Source organism: Ranitomeya variabilis, chromosome 7 (assembly GCF_051348905.1).
Source record: "Ranitomeya variabilis isolate aRanVar5 chromosome 7, aRanVar5.hap1, whole genome shotgun sequence".
NCBI lineage: Eukaryota > Metazoa > Chordata > Amphibia > Anura > Dendrobatidae > Ranitomeya > Ranitomeya variabilis.
In genome coordinates, this window is record NC_135238.1 from 81,252,368 (window position 1) to 81,273,242 (window position 20,875).

General features: G+C 43.3%; 1 protein-coding gene across 5 annotated transcripts in view; it reads left to right on the top strand.

Moving 5' to 3' along the window:
• Positions 1-20,875, top strand: part of MYO1B (myosin IB) — a 275,911-nt gene that overhangs the window by 223,933 nt on the left and 31,103 nt on the right. For 2 of the 5 annotated variants that reach the window (XM_077275371.1, XM_077275372.1), the window contains exons 22-26: positions 197-283; positions 529-615; positions 3,034-3,120; positions 4,520-4,594; positions 6,808-6,942. In XM_077275371.1, coding sequence (XP_077131486.1) covers positions 197-283; positions 529-615; positions 3,034-3,120; positions 4,520-4,594; positions 6,808-6,942 — 471 coding nt within the window. The remainder of the gene's footprint in view (positions 1-196; positions 284-528; positions 616-3,033; positions 3,121-4,519; positions 4,595-6,807; positions 6,943-20,875) is intronic. The other 3 variants (XM_077275373.1, XM_077275374.1, XM_077275375.1) reach the window with 2 other exon arrangements.

A 20,875-nucleotide genomic window follows, 5' to 3' on the forward strand; every position in this document is an offset into this window, starting at 1 on the left:
TGGGTGAGAGAGGGGGCTAATAGTACCTAAACATTTTTATTTCATGCACATAGTAGATCATGTAATACTGCTTGTACCAATCCATCCCATGCTGCCCTCAGATTTCTGGCATAAGATACTTGCCAAATCCACTCTAATGCATTAACACTGCTGCAATAAATCCAAGCACATTTGATTGTGTATTATTCTTATCTAGGCCCGGAAGATCCTGCGGGAGCTGAAATATCAGAAACTCTGCAATGAAGCTGCTACGACAATCGCGGCTTATTGGCATGGAACCCAGGTAATGCACAACATATGCTGCTGATGACCATTTTATTCCCAAACACATATACAGTAGGGGTCCTTGTGGTCTATGAAGAGAGCTACTTATCCATTAACCTGTCACTTACTGTTACGGTAGCCGCACCAGTTGTTCTTCACACCCCTGGTATCTTCACCCCCTGATCACCTGGCTCCTGGACTCCTACCACAACCTTTTTCCACTTTCTAAGCTGCTCTTTAACCTCATTTTCAAATGCACTACAGGCGCGAAGGGAACTGCGGCGACTGAAGGAAGAGGCTAGGAATAAACATGCTATTGCTGTAATATGGGCTTACTGGCTTGGACTTAAGGTATTTCATGCATACATCCAAACCACCATCACCCATCAGCTCTATGATCTGAATATTCACTAACCAAACCAATAACTCACTAGTGCATGCCGGCTCCACAAGCAATTACATACAAAATGCCCCTCATTTGTGTTCAGGTTCGTGAATGCATGCTTGCTTGCTCAATTCTGTGACTGATGAAAGCATTAATTAACCGTAGTGATCAATTTTAGTCTTACATTTCAGTGCATGGATGATGAAGACCTTAGAAGCATGTGCTCGTAAACTTTAACATAGAACTATTTCAAATTGCTAAAAAAGAACTTCAAGAATTAATGTGTTTTTGTGAATTTGCTTAATGTAAAGAATTTTCAACTGATTTCGAATTGATTTAATTACCTAATTTAAAATGTATCTCTTAGTATAAATCATTTATTTATCTGACGCATATATTATCTCTGGATACAAGTTAGTCCACTTAGGAATGTCCCACGATGGGTTATCCCAACTAGACTTTTGTGTATATTACATGCTGTTTGTTGCTTTTACTGCTCCATTGGTGGCAAAGCGGGACAGCATAAAACATGGGAGTACAGAATAATCAATATATATCAACACAGGCCATATATATCTTCAATACATCTGTGCATAGTTAGTATATTGGTATAGTGTGTAGTAGTATCTACATTGTATCAACAAGGGATAAATGGGAGTATGACTGCAGAATCTGATCATGCAGTCAGTCTGCAACCAAGGAGACACATAGGTCAACATAAAAGCTGCAAACAATGAGCAATATCCCATGTGATGGTTTTAGTTTAGTCAATATGCAAAGTTGTTTCATATTTTATTTCTAGTTTAATTTGAAGAACGCTTTTATACTGCGATTTGCATCATATACAGAGGCACACGTGCTCTAAAACACCCCACTACCAGCACATGTCCCCCACGCTATATGCTGAGTTTCATATTGGAATAATAGTCACTTAGAAGTGATCAATTCTCTCTGCCGACATGGTACTCTGTAGATTTTCTTTCAGTTTTTAATATAATGAACCAAGAAATTCCCATTGTCATTCAGCACTGCACATTTTTGGGGTTTTAAAGCTAACCTCAACTCCACCATGTATTATTGGAAAGGGAGACCGCACAAACCTTTGTAACCATTTTTAGTCACTTACAAAGGCAGACCTGAAGGTTAAGGGTACGTCCACACGGGATGTATTTGAAGCAGATTTGCATCTGGATTATCTGGGCGGAAAATGCCGGCACTGTGAATGATCATTGATGGAATCTCATCCACACGCTGTGGAGAAATCTGCAAATTTGGACGCACCCTAAAGCTGACAAGTCTCCGTAATTCCACTCTTAGATGACTGCCATGCGATACATTTTGACATTATGACTGTGATACTAGAACTTTCAGTGGTGGTACTGATCTACACCTGCAGAATCATTAGATCCTTGGTGATGGAGCGTAGTTCAGCACACCAGTAGTATAGATACGCTTGCCATTATCACCCATCCATTTCTGGTGCTTATATGTCTGATTATTCAGGGCCCCAACCTTAGGACACATGGTAATCACTAGAAAGATGATCTCAATGCCCAATTCTTCCCCCAGTACAAGACTGCAATGAAGTGGCGCTTAGATAAAGTGGAGGAGATCCATGCACCCAGATTCTCTGTTTAATTTATATGTGACTGACCTAAAACCACCAAGTACTCTGTTCAGACATGTCGGTGAACCCGATGGAAATAAATGGAGCAGCATAGCACGTTACCATCTCTTTGGTCATCTCAATAGTGGGGCCCCAGTAATCACACAGTAACCACCTATAGTATCCAGATAAGTGATATAAATGTCTTTAGTGAGATAGCACCTTTTATTTCCTTCCAGATAAAGGGGTTGTTCAGTAATTTTATATTGATGATCCATTGTTGTGCCCCTCCAGCGATGAGCTGTTATTGGTGCCGCTAACTGTGCCCAGTTGTGGAGTAAAACTACACAGCACCATCAGTAGTATAGTGGTCGCGGCTGGGTACTACACATCCACATCTCACCGCTTCAGTAGGGGTGGATCTGCAGATCCATGCTGTGGTCACTGTACAGTTGATGGGGCTTTGTAGCTCTGCTCCATCATTGATCACTTCTGGCTGCTGGCACCGATAACAGCTAATCGGCAGGTTCGCACCCCCATTGATCTGATAGAATAGGCCATCATTGTAGTAAAGTACCGAACAACTCCTTTAAAGTATAATCTTTGATTTGTGCATCAGGTCCCCAACCTCACATCCGTTAAGGGATTTTATTTCTTTCATTACATACTTCCAGACCTTTCCTTATGTCTGAAATACTTTCTCGTTTGGGAAGTTCTCTTCTGGTGAATTTTCTTTCTGCCTCCAGCTATGTTTCCACTCAATATCTAAACATTTTAGGCTCGAAGGGAATTGAAACGCTTGAAGGAGGAGGCTAGGCGTAAGCATGCAGTGGCAGTCATTTGGGCTTACTGGCTTGGACTGAAGGTACTCCCTCTACCGATGTAAAATCCATTTATTACTAACACCGCTCTCTGATTGTTTCCTGTCCATGTCTAGCTGTTGGCTGTGGTTCTCGCACACTTCTAAGCATGGTACAAAAGCTGATGGCGGCTGTCTAGGGCTAGGTCTTATGCACACTTGTTTCATTTTTTATACAGAAAATGTTGACAATTTTCCATTGTGTTAAATGTTATTGAGACACAATAATAACCATATAAATGACTGTTTTACTAGTTTAATGATAAATGTAAAGAACGATATGAGTATTTGGTGGTATATCATTTTACTTCTATAGCTGTATATAGTGCCAGCATGTATATACCGTAACTTATAGACACTGTTGTCACTCATTGTCATTGGGAGTCACAATCTAATTTTCCTTCTTTGAAATGTGAAAGGAAACCCACGCAAACACGGGGAGAACATACAAACCCCTCCTGATGTTGTCCTTGGTGGGATTTCAACCTAAAACCCCAACGCTGCAAAGCAAAAGTGCAAACTACTGAGCCAGGGTGCTACGAAAAATGTGCAAATTACTGAGCCAGCGTGCTACCCATAATGTCATTGTATTGCTCACTATATACTCGTTTTATTTCCATGCCTGTCAATCCTATTTATATGGCTGTGTATATTCACAGTATACCCAAAATTCATGTGTAGCGTCACTTACTGTAGTTAACTCCGGCTCAACTGGGCCCTGCACACATTGGATTATCATAGAACATAACCATCTAAATAAAAATCGCACAATTTGTAGCAAGGTGGGACATCCAATGAATGCAGTGGTGTAGTATTTTTTGTGTAACTCAGGTTTATGTAGATTTTTATTTGCAGTCTTTGGTTTCCTAATCCCGGCTCTGGAATTCCATTAATTTGGATTTGCATTTTGCTTTTACTGTGTGGTTATACTATGAAAGGAGGGGGAGAACGTCTCTTATTTCTAGATTGCTTCTAGTCTTCACTTTCCATAACAGTTCAGTATATTTCTCAAACCTTATTTCTGCTTTTCCCGCAATGTTCTCTCATTGAATACCCCCCCTCCCCCGACATCATAGACCACAATTGGTACAAACAATAGGGTTACATCTACAGTCATTTCAATGTTTTAATTCTCTGTAAATGCTTAATTGCAGTTATATATTCACATTCACGTATTTTTATCTGTTCACATTCAGTAAACTCCATCTTCCAAAGTCCATTGTTTTGTGTACGTGTTTTGTATAACAAATGTAGTCTTGACGGCGTAAATGGCAACTAACCAATTTGTGCTCTCTAATCTATTTCCCAGAAAAACCTATGTGGTCAGAGGTGCTTCTGATTTGTCATGGGACCCTCTCATTGAGATAAAGATTCCTTTAACGTTGATTATTTTTCTTATATTTAGGTACGTAGGGAATACCGGAAATTTTTCCGTGCCAATGCTGGAAAGAAGATTTATGCGTTCACAATCCAGAGAATAGTAAGTATTCTATGCCACGGATACTCACTATAATGGGAGAAGCTTAACCTACAGTAGATTTTTATTTACCTCCGTGGTCTCAGCAATTTATCATGTTATATATGTACTTTACTTATAGAAGTCCGACTACTAGAGTTGAGCAGATTGATTCACTGTAAATGAAGTTTGAAACAAATTTTCTGAAATTCGCAGATTCCGATGAAGTAAAATATTTTGACGTTTGATTGGATAGTATCAGCCAGTGGTCGCGCTAATAATGTCAGACGTAGCCACTCGGGTTTTACCTTGTCACATAGTGTAGTTCAGCCATTCGGGTGGGGAAGACCATCTCTCAAGGACCATAAACAATAGGGGCATGGAAAGCTGCAGACGTTTTATGATTTCACTGCCTATTGGTAGGAGGTGAGAACACGGAGCTCAGCATTACATATAAAGGACAAAATCAGAGTGTGGTGTACTACTGCCATGCTTAAAACATTGAAAATGGAAGTGGTCGTCTCAATCTGTGTATAAAAATTAGAAAGATTCAAGTGATGGGGAGGTGCAGGACCTGCAAAGTCTGTGAGACTGAATTGCTTGCGCTGTGATATACTGCAGTCCAGCACTTTAATAACTTATTTCAAATTCTTGACGCACTGCAATCAACGTGGGTAATTTAATACCTCTTTGTCTTAAAGGGGTTGTACACTACTAGAATAACCCTTTCTTGATCCAAATGTTTCCCTGTGAAAATAAAAAGGCTTATTCTCCTCACCCATGCCGCCATTGCTCCAGCGGTTTTGGCACGTGTGTTACTGGAGCTCGCATGCGATTGTTCTGACAAGTGAGCCCTACGCCCAATCAGTGCTGGCATCACTGTCCACAAATCCGGACGTATTCGTAATCAAGAGGAAGTGAGTGGCCAGACACAGCGTATACCCCTTTAAAGGGAATCTTGTCAGTTGAATGAACCCTCCCAAGCTGTCCATATGGGCATGGAGGTCATAGGAAGCGGAATAAAATGACACTGGTATCTGTGATCCAATTTCTTATTCCAGAGAAATCCATATTTTTCTTAATATGTAAATGAGTTGATAAGATCTAGGACAGGACTCAGATGTGCATGAGAATCTGCCTCCAGAGCTTAGTGCAAACAAAAACCTCAGTTACATGCTATATGCTGGGTAATGCCACACAATGGTGGTCTCACCGCAATAAAGATATACACCAACTCCAAGAAAGTGGAGAAACAGGAGAATAAGGAGTACACCGGTGAATTAAATAGAATTTTTTTTAAAATATTTATTAAAGTAATTCATAACAACTAAAATATAAAATGACCCCTTTCAGGAAACAACAAGAGCCATGGAGAAACTACTCATAAATACATCAATATTGCACAAATCTCATGCATCCTGTGATTCTAAAAAAAAAAGTGCAAGTGTCCTAATGGATGAGTCAAGGTAAAAAACCACTTAGTAATATTTCTCAGTAGAAAGGTAAATTAAAAGCCCAAATTGGGCAGGTTCTTACCCAGACAAGATGAGTAGAGCCCCAGGCTAGGTGATAGGCGCCACCCACCCCAAAATTGTTCCAATACAGCAGAGCTGTGAGAGGTGCAGCTGCTAACTTGTTTATTAGAAGACCAAGTTCAGTTCTATTGTACAGTGTTAGGTCTCACGCTGGTAATGTCACCTTTCATTTATAATAGTCTCTGGAGGCAGAGTCTCATGCAGATCAGTGTCCGGACCATAGATCCGAACACCTCATTTACATATAATAAAAACATGGATTTTCTCTAGAATTAGACATCGGATTGCAGATATCATGGTATCGTTTTATGCCGCTTCCTATGACCTACATGCCCATATAGACGGCTTAGGAGGGTTAATCCCAGTGGCAGATTCGCTTTACTGCCATACTATGCTTTGGACCCGCTGTCTCTGGTGGAAACATTAGGGATTGTCAGGCGACAATTTAATCTTTATTTCCCTACTAGGGAAATCTGTCAGCCATAAAATACATTTGATGGACAGAAAGTTAACGTTTATAGACTTTTAAGAAGTTTCTAGAAATGTAAGTTTGAGTTTCTGCTCAGTTTATTTTCTGTTGGAAATTATGTGAGGAGAGCGATTTTACAGTTAAAATTACTTTTTTAGATAATCTTTGTTGTAGCAGATTGTCCAGTATCTTCAAATTCTTAATACTTAGTATTTTATTTATCGTCATCACAGATGCAAAAGTACTTCTTGGAAATGAAGAACAAGGTTCCCTCAGCATCTCCTATCGACAACAATTGGCCAACAAGACCTTACCTCTTCTTGGATGCAGCACACAAGGAAATGAAGAGGATTTTCCATCTGTGGAGGGTATGCATTTGATTTAGCCGGAAATCTGTAATCATCTGGTTTTAACGTTTCCAGAATGTTCATGTTTAGGAGATCTTAGGAAAATATTTCTTTGCAGCTTTGGATCTCAAAAGAGGTGTACAAGCCATCGAGGGATTTCCAAAGGTTTTAGGCTGACTGGTTGAGCCAGTAATGGTGCACGAGGGAGAAATGCTGCTGCTGACAAATCCAGTTCTTATACTGCCAATACAGGAGGAGTGTGTGCTGTTCCTTTTTTTTTTAACTATGGAGTTTAGAAAGCAAATACTCAGTGATATGTCTATATAGAAGATACTCTGATAAGGGTCTACCACTTTTTTTTATTACATTGTGTCTTGATTCAACTGCACTTCCCAGTGACTATTTAAGAAGGACAGAGAAGTCCTGACCAAAGTTGTATCCTCAATTTTGTAAGCAGAATGCACGCAGCTGAAGAAAATGGGGAGTACCACAAAACTTTATAACAGAAGTAACATGTTCATGTTCCTTAACGTTGCCCCTTTTTCTCACCCAAACGATTTCCTCATTTATACTTTACTAACAGTTGGTGTCCTGTCATGTTGAAAATGATGTCTGATCACTGTACCTGCAGGGTATTGTAGAGCAGGATGAGCTGATCAGATTGATAAATATTTTGTTGGAAAATTTTCAGTAACCCTGACATTTTATTCATTGATATCCCTGGTGTTTGAATGCATAGGAGTCTAGTGGGTGGTTATCTGTGCATAATGCTGTCAGTCACTAAATAGGACCACCCACTGGACTCATTCAGACACTAAAAGTTTCAATGAATAAAATCTTTTCCAGCAAATCTATAGATCATCCTGCTCAGCTTCTCCTTCTCCATTACATGTTGGTCACAGATCGGACTGCATGTATAACGTGACAGTTCCCCTTTAACACACAACCTGTAGAAAAGCATGGTCTTGCTGTTCTCTTCAGTTTAACTTCTTCACGACATGCGCTGATGTACGGCATTCCCGCAAACTGCCGTATGGTGCAATGATTATCACCGGGTGTCAGCTATGCATCGAAGCGGACACCCTGCAGTAACTCTCACGATCGGTTCTTTTTAACCCCTGTCAATAGTGATAGCGACAGCAATTGGCCTAGCAGAGGGAGCTCCCTCCCTGCTCTGATCGGCACAACACGAATTCGATCACTTTGAGCCAATAGTGTCCATGGTGACCCCGGGGTCGTAAGAGCAGGAGCTGACATGCCTATTCCCCGTGTACGAGACACTGATCTATTGCCCTGCAAAGCAAAAGCATTGTAGAATATTAGATCAGCGATTGACAATGGAAAGTGATGTCGTCACTGGGACAAGGTAAAAAAAAGTTTTTAAAAAATTATAAGATATAAAAGAAGAAAAAGCAAACAAAAAAAACTCAAAATGAAGAATGAAACAATATTATACCAATTCATACATAAATTTATGTAAAAACAAAAATAAACAAAGTACACATATTTGGTATCTCCGTGTCTGGAACGACCCAACTTTATAAAACTGTCATACTAGTTAGCCCTTCAGTGAACACCCTAAGAAAATAGTGGCAAAAAACTATGCTTTTTACATCGAACAAAAAGTGGAATAAAATGCAATCAAAAGCGCGCTGTAAATATAAATGGCATAGCTGAAAACATCTTGTCCCGCAAAAAATAATCCACCAAAAGCTTCGTCAGCAGAAAAATTCAAAACCTGAGTCGCCCGCTAGGGCCGTGGGGTACTGGGTCCGGTGTTCACAGGGGTATGTCATGGTGGCGGCCCCGTCCGTGGCCCTGGGCGCCCATGTAAAAGGGGTATTGATTAAAGTTTATGTTCGTGACGCCACCTGTGGTATTCGGTCAGTGGGGACCGACGCTGCTTTAAGGGGTCCTCTGGGGTGATTTTATGGCCGCTAGATGTATAACTTCCCACAGGTGAAGTATATCCCCAGGGCTTCCCGGTGTGTAGATGGAAGATGGTGAATGGCGCAGTAAAGAATGAGGACATTTGAGGACATTTGAGGACATGAGGACATTGCTTTTTTTTGGAAGTGCATCTGAACAGCAAGGTGGATTGCTGTTGAGGGGAGATAGAGAGAAAAAAAAAAAAAATCTATAAATCTTCAGCACAGCGAGTGTGAGCGAGCTGAGTGTGACCTGAGCGTAAGTGTGAACGGTGGTAAGTGTGTGACTTGTGATTCAGTGAGGAGGTATTTGGAAGGCCTTTAACAAATACCTGTGTGAATTGGAGTGAGTTGCTGAATTGGGAGTAGCTGTATTCATAAGGAGTTAACTTAGGGTGGGGGCTCATAATTAAGGGGATATAAGGGGCAGCTGTTTGGGGCTCAAGTCCTTTTTGGAAGTGCATCTGAACAGCAAGGTGGATTGCTGTTGAGGGGAGATAGAGAGAAAAAAAAAAAAAAAATCTATAAATCTTCAGCACAGCGAGTGTGAGCGAGCTGAGTGTGACCTGAGCGTAAGTGTGAACGGCGGTAAGTGTGTGACTTGTGATTCAGTGACTTTGGAATCAGGGAGTTTCCAAGGGAGGAATTGCTTCTGGTTTTTTTTTTTTGTTTTTGTTTTTTTTGGTTTAATTAATACTTTGTATTTATTTTTAATTAACGTTTCTGTGTGGTGCAATCCCCATTAGGAAATGTGCTCCACAATTGTTAATGCCATCCAGTGTACATCTTGCCACATGTATGCAGTCCTTGACCAGCCGGTCGAGGGTGCATACTGCTGTGCGAGATGTGAGCACATTGTGCATTTGGAAACCCAGATACTGGATCTAAATGTGCAGCTGGCAACACTGAGATCCATAGACAATATGGAGAGGAGTCTTCTGCTCACTGAGCAGACGCTCAATGGGATAGATGAGGAGGGGGATGGTAGGATGGAGCTGCAGGACAGTGTGGCAGTTAGCTGGGTGACAGATAGAAGGCGGGGTAGAGGGAAGAGTGCCAGGGAGGCTAGTCCTGATCTGGCACACCCCAATAAGTTTGCTAAGTTGGCAGATGAGGGGGGTGCCAGTGCAGGGGTAGCACTGCTGCAGCCAGGCATGTCCTCTGAAAGCCGGAGGAGTGACTGCTCCAGTAAGGAGGGAAAAAGGAGAGCAGGGCAGGCCAGACAGGTGCTGGTAGTGGGGGACTCAATTATTAGGGGAACAGATAGGGCAATCTGTCACAAAGACAGGGATCGTCGGACGGTGTGCTGCCTACCTGGCGCTCGAGTCCGACACATCGCTGATCGGGTGGACAGATTACTGGGAGGGGCTGGTGAGGACCCAGCGGTCATGGTGCACATTGGCACAAATGACAAAGTTAGAGGTAGGTGGAAGGTCCTTAAAGATGATTTCAGGGAATTAGGCTGCAAGCTGAAAGCAAGGACCTCCAACGTGGTATTTTCCGAAATACTGCCTGTACCACGTGCCACGCCAGAGAGGCAACGGGAGATTAGGGAGGTTAATAAGTGGCTCAAGAATTGGTGTAGGAAGGAGGGGTTTGGGTTCCTGCAGAACTGGGCCGACTTCTCAGTTGGCTACAGGTTCTACGCTAGGGACGGGCTGCACCTCAATGGGGAAGGGGCAGCTGTGCTGGGGGAGAAAATGGTTAGAAGGTTGGAGGAGTGTTTAAACTAGGGATTGGGGGGGAGGGTATTCATTTTATAGGAGGGGAAGATAGTGCAGATAGAGACCTGGGCACAAATAAGGAAGTTGGGGGTGGCGGTGGCATGGGGGGTGGGGTTAGAACAGTTAGTAATTTAAGAAAGAATAGAGGTACAGAGAGTAACATCAAGTGCATGTATACTAATGCCAGAAGCCTCGCCAACAAAATGGATGAATTAGAACTAATGTTGTTGGAGCATAATTATGACATGGTGGGGATATCTGAGACGTGGCTGGATGAGAGCCATGACTGGGCTGTTAACTTGCAGGGCTATAGCCTTTTCAGAAATGACCGTACAGATAAGCGAGGGGGTGGGGTGTGTCTGTATGTAAAATCGACCTTAAAACCCATCCTGCGTGATAATATAGGTGAATCTAATGAAAATGTAGAGTCTCTGTGGGTGGAGATAAGGGGAGGGGGAAAAAATAATAAATTACTGATAGGGGTTTGTTATAAATCTCCAAAACTAATGGAAGCAATGGAGAATATCCTCGTAAAGCAAATAGATGAAGCTGCGACTCAAGGAGAAGTCATTATTATGGGGGACTTCAACTATCCTGAAATAGATTGGGGAACAGAAACCTGCAGTTCCAGCAAAGGTAATCGGTTTTTGACAACTATGAGAGACAATTACCTTTCACAACTGGTTCAGGACCCAACAAGGAGGGGGGCACTGCTAGACCTAATATTAACCAACAGGCCAGACCGCATATCAAATATAAGGGTTGGGGGTCACTTGGGGAATAGTGATCACAAAATAATAAGTTTTCATGTAACCTTTAATAAGATGGGTAGAAGGGGGGTGACAAGGACACTAAACTTCAGGAGGGCAAATTTCCAACGGATGAGAGAGGATCTTGGTGCAATTAACTGGGACGATATCCTGAGACACAAAAATACACAAAGAAAATGGGAGACGTTTATTGGCATCCTGGATAGGACCTGTGCACAGTATATACCGTATGGGAATAAACATACTAGAAATAGGAGGAAACCAATATGGCTAAATAGAGCTGTAAGGGGCGCAATAAGGGACAAAAAGAAAGCATTTAGATCATTAAAGGAAGTAGGTAGTGAGGAGGCATTAAATAAATACAGAAAATTAAATACATTCTGTAAAAAGCAAATCAAGACAGCAAAGATTGAGACCGAGAGACTCATTGCCAGAGAGAGTAAAAATAATCCCAAAATATTCTTTAACTATATAAATAGTAAGAAACTAAAAAATGACAGTGTTGGCCCCCTTAAAAATAGTCTGGGTGAAATGGTGGATGAGGATGAGGAAAAAGCCAATATGCTAAATGACTTTTTTTCATCAGTATTTACAAAAGAAAATCCCATGGCAGCCAATATGACTAGTGATAATAATTCCCCATTAAATGTCACCTGCTTAACCCAGCAGGAAGTACAGCGGCGTCTAAAAATAACTAAAATTGACAAATCTCCGGGCCCGGATGGGATACACCCCCGAGTACTGCAGGAACTAAGTACAGTCATTGATAGACCATTATTTTTAATCTTTAAAGACTCCATAATAACAGGGTCTGTACCACAGGACTGGCGTATAGCAAATGTGGTGCCAATATTCAAAAAAGGGGCAAAAACTGAACTCGGTAATTATAGGCCAGTAAGTTTAACCTCTACTGTGGGTAAAATCCTGGAGGGCATTCTAAGGGATGCTATGCTGGAGTATCTGAAGAGGAATAACCTCATGACCCAGTATCAGCACGGGTTTACTAGGGACCGTTCATGTCAGACTAATTTGATCAGCTTCTATGAAGAGGTAAGTTCCGGACTGGACCAAGGGAACCCAGTGGACGTAGTATATATGGACTTTTCCAAAGCTTTTGATACGGTGCCACACAAAAGGTTGTTACATAAAATGAGAGTAATGGGGATAGGGGAAAATATGTGTAAGTGGGTTGAGAGCTGGCTCAGGGATAGGAAACAAAGGGTGGTTATTAATGGAGCACACTCGGACTGGGTCACGGTTAGCAGTGGGGTACCACAGGGGTCAGTATTGGGCCCTCTTCTTTTTAACATATTTATTAATGACCTTGTAGGGGGCATTCAGAGTAGAATTTAAATATTTGCAGATGACACTAAACTCTGCAGGGTAATCAATACAGGGGAGGACAATTTTAAATTACAGGATGATTTATGTAAACTAGAAGCTTGGGCTGATAAATGGCAAATGAGCTTTAATGGGGATAAATGTAAGGTCATGCACTTGGGTAGAAGTAATAAGATGTATAACTATGTGCTTAATTCTAAAACTCTGGGCAAAACCGTCAATGAAAAAGACCTGGGTGTATGGGTGGATGACAAACTCATATTCAGTGGCCAGTGTCAGGCAGCTGCTACAAAGGCAAATAAAATAATGGGATGTATTAAAAGAGGCATAGATGCTCATGAGGAGAACATAATTTTACCTCTATACAAGTCACTAGTTCGACCACACTTAGAATACTGTGCACAGTTCTGGTCTCCGGTGTATAAGAAAGACATAGCTGAACTGGAGCGGGTGCAGAGAAGAGCGACCAAGGTTATTAGAGGACTGAGGGGTCTGCAATACCAAGATAGGTTATTACACTTGGGGCTATTTAGTTTGGAAAAACGAAGACTAAGGGGTGATCTTATTTTAATGTATAAATATATGAGGGGACAGTACAAAGACCTATCTGATGATCTTTTTAATCATAGACCTGAGACAGGGACAAGGGGGCATCCTCTACGGCTGGAGGAAAGAAGGTTTAAGCATAATAACAGACGCGGATTCTTTACTGTAAGAGCAGTGAGACTATGGAACTCTCTGCCGTATGATGTTGTAATGAGTGATTCATTAATTAAATTTAAGAGGGGACTGGATGCCTTTCTGGAAAAGTATAATGTTACAGGGTATATACACTAGATTCCTTGATAAGGCGTTGATCCAGGGAACTAGTCTGATTGCCGTATGTGGAGTCGGGAAGGAATTTTTTTCCCCATGGTGGAGTTACTCTTTGCCACATGGGGTTTTTTTGCCTTCCCCTGGATCAACATGTTAGGGCATGTTAGGTTAGGCTATGGGTTGAACTAGATGGACTTACAGTCTTCCTTCAACCTTAATAACTATGTAACTATGTAACTATGACACAGGTTTGCAGTCTGTTTACCTGGTTTACTGAAGACTTCAAGCAGCCACAGTCCAGGGTTCCAGATCACAGGATAGGCAGAGTCTGATAAGGTCCTCACTAGTGATGAGCGAATATACTCGTTACTCGAGATTTCCCGAGCACGCTCGGGTGTCTGAGTATTTTTTAGTGCTCGGAGATTTAGTTTTCATTGCCGCAGCTGAATGATTTACATCTGTTAGCCAGCATAAGTACATGTGGGGGTTGCTAGGGAATCCCCACATGTAATCAAGCTGGCTAAGAGATGTAAATCATTCACCTGCGGTGATGAAAAGTAAATCTCCAAGCACTAAAAAAATTCTCGGAGGACCCCCGAGCGTGCTCGGGAAATCTCAAGTAACGAGTATATTCGCTCATCACTAGTCCTCACGGTTCTTCTCTCTGTCCCCCATATAGGATAGGACACAAACCCGTATGACAGGTGACTCGAGCCCTTTTCTAAACAATAAATTTTTATTGAAGTTTGCAAAAATAAATGGTACAGGAAGGGAAGGTACTTTAACATTATCCAATAGTACATTGCATCATAAAAAGTATAACAGTCCTTCGTTTATGTTCTAGTACCAGCAATAAACATAACACAAGTCATAACAAAAGACGAGTGTAACAACAAAGACAAACATAGAATGTGGGACAAGGGATCTGGGGGGGGGGGGGAAGGAGAAGGGGACCCGAGAAGGGATTATAGTAAATCTGTATCTGTTTGGGTAGTTTAGTCAGGCGCCTGAGGACTAGGGTTAGACAATCGGGATACCGGTTCCGCAAAAGGGGTGTGGCTTGCATATTCTGCCCAGGGGTGCCAAATAAGTTCAAATCTGTCGACTCTGTCAGTTAGTATAGCAGTTAATTTTTCATTTACCATATACCAGGATAGGCGAGATATAACTCCCGATAAGTCCAATCCTGTTTTTTTCCATGCCGAAGCTATAGTTTGTTTAGCTGCTAAAAATATAAATGTGATAAGGGCCCGGGAATATCTAGGAATATTAGAAATACGCTTATTTAATAGAGCTTCCCAGGGGGTTTTCTTAAGGTTAATATTCGTAACTGAAAGAATCAAGAAATAAACTCTGGTCCAGAACCTTCGAACTATTGGGCATAGCCACCAGATATGGAGCATATCTCCTATGGAGTTACATTTCCGAAAGCAGTTTGGGGAATAGTTAGCCACAGCCTTTGCTACTCTGGCAGGGGTCAGGTACCATCTGGTTAATACTTTGTAGTTAGTCTCCAACATGAGGGTATTGAGCAAACCCCCGGTAGAGGAAGACCAAATTTGGGTCCACTCCGAGTCTGTCAGCATTGAACCTATGTCAGACTCCCAGCGAACGGTATAACCCAGGGACCTCCTCTGAGTTGGGGAATTGATATGTGAATAAAGAAGGGATATGATACCTGGGGCATATGGGTTTTGGTGGCATCTCTGTTCAAAGGGCGTGAAAGAATAAGGGGGGCTGAGTTTCTTAGTAAGGATTGGACAAAATTTGTAAGTTGCAGGTATCGAAATATTTCTCCCGATGGGACATGGTATTTCTCACTCAATACAGAAAATGGGATGATACCATCTACGTTAAAGAGGTGATGAACTCTCGTTATTCCCACAGCTACCCATAATCGGAAGTCCCTAAGGGAATCCATTCCCGGAGGGAACTGGGCATTACCCCACAGGGGGGCCAAGGGCAAAAATGGTGAAATTAAGTGTGAGGAGTATTTTATGGAATCCCAGATTCTGAGAGAATGAACCATGATGGGATTAGTAATTTCTCTCCGGTTTACTGGGAGAGTCCAGAGTATCGTATCAAGGGTACTTGAGTGAAGTTCCGAGGCCTCTAGAGCTAGCCACGGGGGGTTCGGAGTAGGCGTGGTACAACGTCAATTGGCCTAGTTGAGCTGCTTGATAGTATTTTGAAAGGTTTGGAACCCCCAATCCCCCTTTTAGACGATGGCGGTAAAGGGTGGCTCTATTAACCCTAGGGAGACCCCCCTTCCAAACAAAAGAATTAATTGCTCGTTGGGCAATTTTAAGATATTGTGTGGGGACCGAGACCGCGAGGACCCGGAATAGATAAAGTAGTTTAGGGAGAATAGTCATCTTTAGTGCGCGTATTCTGTCGAGCCAAGAAAGATGAAGTTTACCCCATGACTGGAGTATTAGGCGGATTTTACGGAGCATGTGAGGGTAGTTAGCCGCGTATAGCGAACCGTATTCCGATGTAAGTTTCACTCCTAAGTAGTCCAAATGGTTAGAGGTCCACTGAAACGGGAATTCTTGTTTTAACAATGTGGTGACAGAGGAGGGGAGATTGATATTCATAGCATAGGACTTAGAGGGATTAATTTGTAAACCCGAAATGCGCTCAAAGTTATTAAGAGTTTGCAGTAAAGCTGGGAGGGATGAACGAGGTGATGTTAAGAGGAGCAGCATGTCGTCAGCAAAAAGGAAGAGTTTATGGGGAACTGATGCTATAGTGGCACCCTGGATGGATGAATTGAGCCGAATGTGTATCGCCAAGGATTCAAAGGCTAAAAGAAATAAAATGGGTGATAAGGGACAGCCTTGGCGAGTGCCTCTTTGAATAGGGAAGCGTGGGGAGGAGAAGCCGTTGTATCTAACATATGCTGAAGGGGAGCTATAAAGGGCCTGAAACATTGTAAGAAAGCAAGGAGGGAAACCCCACTTCCGCAAGACCGCAAACAGATAAGGCCAAGAAACGGAGTCAAAGGCTTTTTTAATATCAAGCGATAATAACATGCTTGGTAAATAGCGCTGTCTGCAATGATGCAGCAGGTGAGAGACTCGTCTTATGTTATCTGATGCTTGTCTATTGGGAACAAAACCCACCTGATCTCTATGTATTATGGTCCCCAGCCCTGAGTTTAACCGTTGAGATAAAATTTTAGCTAATATTTTAAGGTCTATGTTAATTAGAGATATTGGTCTGTAGTTGGACCATGCTAACTGATCAGAATTAGGCTTAGGTATCATAGACACAGCTGCTATCAACGATGCTTCTCCAGGTTTATTTCCGTCTCTCAAGGAATTAAAATAATTAGTAAGGTGGGGTATTAAGAGTGGGGCATATGGCGAAGTTTTCAATTGAGTCTCAAGCACTGATACCCTATCCTCCAATTCAGCCTCTCTCGCGAGTCTCTCTTTCCTCCTACGGGAGGCTACTTGAATACACAGGCCTCTCAATACTGCCTTGTGCGCTTCCCACAAAGAAATCGGAGAAGAGGCTGACTGAAGATTGAGAGAAAAATATTCTTCTAGGTGGCCTTTTAATTTTAAAGCGATCTCAGGGTAGGAGAGCAGAGAATCATTCAGGGTCCAATTAAATGAATATGGTTTAGGGTGCAGCGCGGAACATATAAGCAAGATTGGGGAGTGGTCAGACCATGGGGTGGAAAGGATGGAAATGTTAGAGATGTTGGGAATGAAGGATGGATGGGCAAATATGTGATCTATTCTAGTGTGGACTAGGTGTCGCGGGGAAAAATACGTATAATTTCTTTGAGAGGGGTGCAAGTCCCTCCACAGGTCTACCCATTGGTATTGGGAAAGGAGTTTATTAAGAGAGGGCGAGTCCGTCGACGGGAGTGGTGATGGGATAATAAGGGATTGTGCAGTAGTTGACCTATCCAAATGGGGTTTGAGCATACAGTTAGTCACCGCAAAGTATCGTGGCTCCCTGGGCATGTTCGGTGATTAGTTCACATAATGTAGAGAAGAAGGCGGTTTGATGGGTGTTAGGGGCATAATATGAGACGATGGTGACCAGTTCGTCTGAAATAGTGCCTGTAACTATCAAATAACGCCCTTCCTTATCAGCTACTAAGGATTTAAAGACGAAGGGAACGGACTTCTTAAAACAAATGGCTACACCTTTAGTTTTATTAGGGACGGTGGCTAAATAATATAATGGGTAGGAAGCGGACAAGAACTTTGGATAAGAACTGGCAGAGAAGTGCGTCTCTTGGAGACAGACCACGTCGGCCCTTTGAGACCTATAATAGCGAAAGGCCTTGGTACGTTTGTGTGGAGAGTTCAAACCTCGTACGTTATGTGAAATGATCGTTAACGGCATGGTAAAGAGATATGGGGATCGCCTATGTTAGCTATCACTCGTGTTTTCGGGTTGGAAGTGAGGAGGTCCTCCTAACTTAAGCGAGGTAGGTTGCCTTTACTCGGGTGGAAGATGGGGGGGAGGGGGAGGATTGAGTAGTCGGAACAGCACAAGTAAGGAGAGTTGGGTACAACAGGGATATAAGGGTAACAAGGGAAACCATAACATTGGCTAAGCACAACGTGCTGAGCGGCAGTGTATAAGGACACTGTAGGGGCATAAGGACAGTTCAGGGACAACGCAATTTAGAGTAAACCTAATAATTAGATGTATAGGAGGGGGGGGGGGGGTAGGTGTGGGAAAGCTGGGTATGTGAAACACCAATAAGGCCTAGCTGTATATCAGGACTACATGTGTGTTGTCAACTATGCCAGACCTATAGGGGTGGCTATGAAGGGAGACCCTACAGCCACAATAACTCACCAAAACAATACATGGTGTGAAGTCCGTATCGATAACCTGAAAATACAAATATAATACAAATAATATAACGGAGCATAGCAAGAAAAAGAGACCCTCTCAGGCATTCATAGCTGGTGAAATAACATTTCGGAACCGAATTCCAAATAGGCGGCCAGTAAGGGCCTAGCACCGAAGAGTCCTAGAAGGAAACTATAAAACAATCTTAAACTGTAAAATGAAGAGACACTAAGATGCATCAATATTATTAACACCAACTTTCTGTCTGCTATAAAACAGCCAAGAAAATAAAAGGGAAAAAAGGTAATATTGATACTAGAGAGTTCCAAGGCTGTAAACGTGAATTGTCTAGGTATATATCCAAGCTCCATGTAGAGCTATGGTAATCGCTGGATCTCAAGGGGGGTCCGATGAGACCTGCGGTTCAGGTCGTCTGTCCCCCGACCGTGGCATTGACGATGATGGCAGTGAGGCATGTGAGGGGGGATTCATAAGCTGCAACTTGGTGAGGCAACGGCTTGCTCCTTCTGGGGAAAGGACCGTATGGACCATCTCTCCGTGGGTGAAAATCAGCTTAAAGGGGAATCCCCAGCGATACTTAATGTTTTTGGAACGTAAAACTTCCAAATATGGTCTCATTGCCCGTCTTTTCGCGATAGTAGTGGGGGCCAGGTCCGGGAACAGTTCGTAGGAGTGTCCCTGGAAAACCAAAGAAGTAGAATTTCTAGCGGCTTGGAGAAGTTGATCTTTAGTTTTATAATAATGTAGCTTTAAGATTATGTCCCTCGGGGGGCCCTTGGGGTTTTTCCTGGTTATGGCTCTGTGAATACGGTCCATCTCAAGGCGTTCGATGGAAATGCCTGTTAGGAGTTCCTGGAACAGGGCTGTAGTTGTAGATTGAAGGTCTGTGATGGTTTCTGGCAGGCCTCTAATTCTAATATTGCCCCTACGAGCACGATTCTCAAAGTCCTCGAGCTTATTATTGAGGGTATAAATCTCCTTGTGATGCGCCTCTATGTCTTTTTCATGGGTAGCAATGGTGGTGAGAGACGAATCCATTTTGTCCTCCAAGTCTGAGGTACGAGATCCCAGCTCCCTAATTTCCTTCGTTAAGTCTTTAGTCAGTTTGTCAGACATTTTGGATAGTTCCGTATGTAAAATAGACTGAAATTGAGAGAGTAGAGCATTATGATCCGGAGCAGGGGTACTCGGAGTCCTGGTGGTAGAGGCTGGGATTGTTTCGGACTCTGCTCCGTCTATTATGGAGGAGTTGGAGGATTCGGACTGGGAAAGAGGTCCAGAAGGCATATTATCCTCTAGATCGGTCAGCGCCTGGAATCTATTGCTAGCATACCTAGGATTATTTTTGCGCTGCTTAGTCATGGGAGCGGTTGGAGTAGATGGAGAACCACGGTTTTATATGACCAGCTTGAAGAAGTAGAGTCAAGGATGATGCATACTGTGCGTTGTCCCTTACTGGGATTGGGGGGGAGCTGAGTTCAGGCCATTAGAGTGGCCTCAGAGGCCTAAAATTAGAGCACCACAGTCCATGCCACCTGATAATGAAGTGTCGATAATGTCTGGAGAGCTGCCAGGGCTAGGATTGTTGGGCCCGTGGAAGTGTTGTATGGGCAGAGGTTCACTACTGTTCTGGCCAGGGACCGCCGCACAGAACACTATGGCAGGACAATCTAATGATCAACTCTTGAGATCTTTGTTGCACTTAAATAAACCCAGTGGGATGAGAGAGAGAAGCGCAGTTAATGTTATAATGTATGGCAGTCACACTGGATAAATCCCCCTTATTACAGCGCAGAAGAGAGGTGGAAAAGCTAATCCTAGCATGTGCTTTTCTCTAAACTGTTCCAGGGGTTAATATGTAGGAGACCGAGACTGAGGGGGCGGAGCTTGCAGCGCCGGCCGTGAGCTGTTGTCCCCACTTGTTCGGGGTTATCAGCCACAACCACGCCGCTGCAGCCGCACCACAGGAGAGAGCCCTCCGAGTGCTGGTCCCGGGACTCCTTACCTCCGTGCCTGAAGTCCCTGGGGACGATGCTTCCGGTCCACCGCCGATCGGTGCCTTGCTCCCAGGAGTTGCTTCAGCTGCGTCTGATTCAGGCGTCTCTTCTGCGACGCCCACTCTCCTCCCGACTTGCCGCTCTGCAGGTGTCTTCGCGGGAAAGTTCCTCCGCTCCGAGGCTACGGCGTCTCTTGAAGTCTAGCCGGCTGCCGGGGATTTCTTTCTCCTCGGACGTCGCTGCTGCAGACTTCCTCTGCCCCTCTCCCCCTCAGGGGATTCGCTCCAGAAGGGGCGTTTTACAGTCAATTAACTGCCCGGAGAGGTGGTGAGCGGTGTCCTGGTCTCAGTAGGAGAGTCGCAGTGGTCCCTTTGCTCTCTGCTGCAGACAGGCAGTGCCCGGAGAGCACAGCCCGCTTTGCTTGTGTCTCACCCTCCCTTGTATGGGGGAGACCCGGTGATTTCTTCACAGGCGCTGAGAGCTGTGGACAGGTCAGGGAAAGGGAAAGATCCCGGGATCTAATTCAGCCC